At 23.8% G+C, this 6,240-nt stretch overlaps 1 protein-coding gene across 1 annotated transcript in view; it reads right to left on the minus strand.

Annotated features, from left to right (window-relative positions):
* Positions 1-6,184, minus strand: part of LOC100198688 (conserved oligomeric Golgi complex subunit 7) — a 48,753-nt gene extending 42,569 nt beyond the window's left edge. The window contains exons 1-5 of the mRNA XM_065791297.1: positions 6,085-6,184; positions 5,828-5,911; positions 4,784-4,828; positions 1,349-1,404; positions 865-949 (exon numbers count right to left, since the gene is read on the minus strand). Of these exons, the coding sequence (XP_065647369.1) occupies positions 865-949; positions 1,349-1,404; positions 4,784-4,828; positions 5,828-5,911; positions 6,085-6,087 (273 nt within the window). The 5' untranslated portion in view covers positions 6,088-6,184. The remainder of the gene's footprint in view (positions 1-864; positions 950-1,348; positions 1,405-4,783; positions 4,829-5,827; positions 5,912-6,084) is intronic.
* Between the last annotated feature and the right edge of the window lie 56 nt (positions 6,185-6,240).

Raw genomic sequence — 6,240 nt, forward strand, 5'->3', positions numbered from 1 at the left:
GAAAATAAAAGTTCTTCTAAAGTATGTCAACCTGGTATTCAAAAGAAGCGAAATTATATAAAAACTTTAAAATTAATAATCAATTAACAAAAAAATAACTTTTTTCTTAAATAAATGCATAAAAACTATTGTTTATAAGCTAAAAATAAAAAAAGTCATTATTTTCAAGTTTTAAAAAAATAGTTTTTCAAACATCCTTTTTTTGTTAAGTGATTACTTTTTTTGAAGTTTTTATATAATTTCGCTTCTTTTGAGTACCAGGTTGACATACTTTAGAAGAACTTTTATTTTCAAAATTTTAGGGACCAGTCAAATTTTTAAGGGTCTTGAGCTACCCCTAAAATAATTTTTTGTTCAAAAAAATTTTAAACCTAGTATTTAGTATTATATAGAGCAAAGTAAAGGGGTAGGAACAGGTTTTTTTCAAAAATATTGTTTTAAGAGCCACCCTAATATATATATAAATATATATATATATATATATATATATATATATATATATATATATAATATATATATATATATATATATATTAGTAGTAGAAAATCACTTAACAAAAATTTTTTCCATTTAACACTGTGTTTTAACAACAAAGATTCATCAGAAAATCAGTTTTTCTGATGAATCTTTGTTGACGAAACACAGTGTTAAATGGAAAAAATATTTGTTAAGTGATTTTCTACTACTAATATAATTGCTCTGTTCTTTTAAGAACATTGAGCACTCTATTGTGTAGAATACTTTTTAAAGTTGTTTAAATATATATATATATATATATATATATATATATATATATATATTTATATATATATATATATATTATATATATATATATATATATATAAAAGGAAACTATGCACTTACAAGTCTTATGTCATCTTTCAGGACTGCCATTTGATTCTTTAAAACTGAAGCTTCAGTTTTTACACTTTCCACTTCCCGGAGAACTCTAATCAAAAATATAATGTAGAGTGGTCCGAAAAACAACAATTTTTTAAAATTCCCATAGATACTATATAAATATGTTCTACATATAAAAATATATACTGTATTTTAAAATTTTAAGTTAAAAACATTTTTAGAGGTCCCCAGAGACCTTTGAACAGCTAACAAGTCCTTAATACTATTTTTTTTTTAAAAGTGTTACTTTTTGGACACCTAACTTAATGTGCAATAAAAGTATAAATTATTCATGCTAATTAACTACAAATAATAAACTTAGTCTTTTTAGGTATAGATTTTTGAAATAAAAATGTAAATTAATTTAATTATGCTAACTAATTACAAATAATAAACTTGGTCTTTTTAACTATAGATTTTTGAAATATAATGATGTATCAGAATTTACCGAGGAATGTTGTTCAATGCTACTCGACTTGTTTCTTCAAGTGACTTATTTACTTCCTGTCAATAAATAAAATATAAAAAACAAAAACCAAGTGCTTAATAGAACTAAAGAAAACAAATTTAAAAAAAAAAAAGTTAAAGAACTCTATCATTTTTTAACTTCTAAATAAAAACCATATGTACTGTTGGGAAACAATACATTGTAATGATTAGAAATATAGCTGGTAATCTATTCTATTAATCAGTTTTACAAAATTTATAATCAAATAATCCAATATTTAAATCTTTAAGATATCATGTTTCTATTAATAAAATAGAATGAATATATAATAAAAATGAACACAAAACTTTCTAAAATAAATGTTTATAAGTATTTCTTTTGATAAAATAAAAAGTTTATTTCTGTTTTAAAAATAATAGGAATTTTTTGTGACATTTTGTTTCTGATTTTACTGTCTCTGAAAAAGTACAAAAAGTCAAAAACCAAATTAATATCTAACTTTGTTTTACAATGAGTCTAATGTTACAAATTCTTAACACAACAGCGATCTACCATTAAAAGCTTTTTCTTAAGCAAGAAAAGCAAGAATTCAAGCCACACCATGAACAGGATACTACAACACCCAAGTTATTTTTTTTGCACAACAGCCTGGCTCATTGAGACTTACAAGAGAGAATTGTAACAACATAAAATAAGTAAAAAAAAAAAGAGTAACCTTCTTGACTGTCATGACTATATAAATATAGGTTCCGCAAAAGCGCAAGTAAAAGAATGTTTTTACAGAATGTTTTTACAAATTTAAAAAAAAATTAAAGCATTTTGAATGTTTTTATTTTTATTTTTTTACTGTTTACATACATCGAATGACAAATAGATAGAACATGCGAGGAGTGTTGCTTTATCAGCTGACAAATAGGTATACATGTGAGGAGTGCTGCTACATTGACTGAGGGTTTGGTTTGGGCAGGCAGTCTATTAAATAATTAAAAAAATATACTTATTAAAGTTTTAAAACTTTTTTCGGTCTTTTGAATTAATTTTTTATTATATAAATTTATATATATATATATATATATATATATATATATATATATATATATATATATATATATATATATATATATATATATATACTACCTCCACACTTGCGTTAGTCATTTTATGTGTGCCTAAAAAAGATTTGTATAAATAAAAATCTTTTTTAGGTTGAGTTATATTTTTTTATTTTGCATGTAAACAAGAAAAAACTAAAATGCAACTGTGTATTTAAAATTAAGAGTATATTTAGAAAATACAACTCTTTTTTTTGAAGTTTTTACATAAAATCATTTTGTTTCTTAACTTTCATCAAACTTTGTTAACAAAAATAAAAATCATTCTAAAAATAAAATAAAAATAACTTTATTAAAACAAGCTAATTTTTCGTTAACTTGCCGAGAGCCACAATTGTCCAGGTTATAATTGTAACTTCAACTCAACATATGCAACAAAGCAACACTTATATGAACTTGATGCAAAATAAGATGCATTTACTGCTTTAGGCATTATGTGCAAGTCAGATGCAACACCATTTTTTTTTTACATAAAATGGTAAATTGCAATATGCCACTTGGTAGCCTTTTTCTTCCTAGGAAATCTTGGGATTTCATAAAAAACTATATCTTTGAAAAAATTTCTTCAAACAAACTTATGAAAATAACTTGTAAATATGCTTTACAATTAAAAAAAAAAAACACACAAAAAAAACAAAAATAAAACTATATAAAAAAAGAGTTGATAAAATATAAATGATAAGAGTTAATATGCAAACTCTTTGGCTCAAAATTTTTCTGAAAACGAAAAAAACTCTTTAATACACAATATATGAGTTGCTTAGTTACTTAGTTATGTACAAAAAACACAAACAAACCAAAGCAAAAGTAATAAATGTATATTTAATAACTTGAACAAAATCTTTTAATAAAAAAACAGTTGTAAAAAATTGTTTGTTAAAATTTGAGTTATGTAACATTCTATAAGTTTCAAACTAAAATAAAATTAAAGTAATTAGGTAAAACGTTCAAGAAAACATTAGGATGTAGGAATAAGGAAATATTATGGAATGTTCCGGATATCCTAAACAAAACAAACCCAATATGAAACTAGGATTGCTTGAAAAGTAAAGAAATAAATTTAGATGAAGAAGTATCACAGCAAAGTAAAACAAAAACAAATGAAACTGTGCGCAACAAGCTACAAGAAAACAAAACAGTACAACTAAAATATTTTTTTAAGTAGTTCTTTTGAAGAACTACTTGTAAAAAATGGTTCAATAACTATATGCCACAAAAAAAATTACATGTATCGGTGACAAAAATTTTAAAAATTAAATTGCGACTTGCCCCTAAATTGATGGAAGAAATTTTAAAAAAATTTTTACTAATCTTTTTTCTATGTTATTGCGGTTAAAATATTTTTTATCTTAAATAAAACTTGTTTGATTTGTTTAGCTCTAAATATGTGGTAAACTAGTCTTCCAAAAAAAACTCCGCTAACAAAGGTTTACTTTTGCAAACATTTGCATGAAATATTTAGGTTGAAATTACAGTCATTATGCTTTGTCAAAAACATTCATTAATGTATTAAAGTTTTCCTAATGTTTTTAATTGTAAATTTAATATTTAATACGTAACTGTTTACAAACAATTAAAAAAGAAAACTTATTAAATTTGAATTAATTTGTCATTAATTTTTGAATCAATAACTGAGAAGAAATGTCTCACATTTGAGGCAGGCAACTTACAAAAAATAATTCACCTTTTTTTTGTAACCTTACCTCTCTAGAGCTTAGGAGTCAATACAATCAAGGAGACTTATTTTTTTAACTGATGTTACAATCTCTTAATTCTTTTAAATCCAAAACACAAACCTCAAACAAGACTGCTGCACAAAGAAACTAACAATGATGTGGTGATCGAACACAGAATTTCTGAAGGAAGTGCTCTAGCACTACACCACTACCTAACAATACAATGATCCAGCAAAAAAAAACTTAATTTCTTGATAGCCCAAAAAAAATTTGTCTAAGCTTCTTTAGAAAAATATCATAAACTGAAAATCTATTAAATAATAGTCAAGGGGCAAACTAAACAATCATAAATCACAATGGGCTCAAGCCATTTAGTGAACTTTAAAGTATATTATTTAAAAAAATCGCGAATGCTAACTTATTTCTGGGTTAATCAAAGGTAACTTAGATCATTTTTTTGTCAGGTCAGACAAAGCCAATTTTAAAATTATTGCATTTACTTTTTGGAACACTAGTATCATATAAAAATGCTTGTTTTTAAGTATATGCTTCTGAAGTGGATTAAAGTAGTAATGCACTTTTTGTTTTTTTGCAAAAATTTTAGCAATTTGTTAAATTTGAGTTAATTCACCTCTTGATAGTCTCACCTGAATGCATAACTGAAGTTTCATTACAAGACTCGATACTTGGTTCTAAAATCAAAATGATAAAGTTCAACAATTAGAAAAAAAACACAATAAAGAGCAATTTAACAAAAAAAGTTAAGAACAACTTAACAAAAAAACTGTATATTTATTTCTTTTTTAGTATAAAAACGCAAGATTTTAATAATTAACACTGTACACATTATTCAATTTTTCATTACAGCTGTTGTTCCTTAGTTGAACTGCAGCTGTTCTTCCTTAGTTGAGTTACAGCTGTCGTTCCTTAGTTAAACTACAGCTATTGTTCTGTAGTTAAATTATAGCTATTGTTCTTAGTGATGGTAAGGTTAGGGTTTGGGTTAGGGGTTAGGGTTATATGGCATATTAGTTAATAGCAACATAGTATAGTAGTAACATACTTTAAAACAAATATGCCATGTCAATAGCAACATAGTATATTTGCAATATAATATTTTATTTGTTTTATCAATAAAAAATACTCCATAATTACTTAATAAAGTGTTATGTTGTAGCGTTGTGTTATGTACGAAACAAACAAAAATTAAAAGATAAAATATCTTTAATTTTTTGCTTTTAATTTTTTTATCTTTGTGCATGTAGTTGAGTAGCAAGAATTTTTTGGGAAAAAAATGTTTTGTTAACCTTAATATATTTTATTAAAATCTATTAATTTATATATATAAATTTTATTAAACCTTATATATTTTATATATTTTATTAAAAAACAATAAAACTTTGAAAAAATATTACACAAACTGTATGAATGAATAATACAAAAAATTAAAAGCTATCATTTATCCATTATATAACATTTATAGAAAGCATTTATAAAAAGTTTGACTATATTTATATAGCCACAAAACCACATTTTCTCTCAAGAGTGCATAAGTTTCTGGGCGCAACTTTTTCTTGTGTTAAACTGTCTCTAAGATTTAATGATTAATTGATTCAAAAAGTTTCATTTGTTGTTAACATATGCCTTACTGTAACTTAAATGCATTTAAAACAAGTATTTAAAAAACTTACATCAGCAAGAGTACTTTTCATTTGCAGAGCATTGTTTATCCATTCTTTCACATCAAAACTTTCATCCGAAAATTTTGAAAAATCCTAAATTACAATGTTTCCTTAAAATGAGCAAACAATATGCATATGCTTTAAAACTTGGAGGTTTTTTTTTTAAAAAAAATAAAATAAACAACAACATATAAATAAACCATAACCATCTAAATTTCAATGACATTTCATTTTTTATTTGATTATGTGAATTTATTTATACATACCATTTTAGATCACAAGGCATAAAATTCTATTCAAATCTATTTTCATCTTAATTAAAACTAAAAAAATATTAAAAATAATAATGTAAAAAATTATTAAAAAACTATTACCATAAAAAAAAAATTGTTAGAATAAAAATATAAAAAAAAAAAGAAATC

Source organism: Hydra vulgaris, chromosome 02, assembly GCF_038396675.1.
Source record: "Hydra vulgaris chromosome 02, alternate assembly HydraT2T_AEP".
Classification (NCBI taxonomy): Eukaryota; Metazoa; Cnidaria; class Hydrozoa; order Anthoathecata; family Hydridae; genus Hydra; species Hydra vulgaris.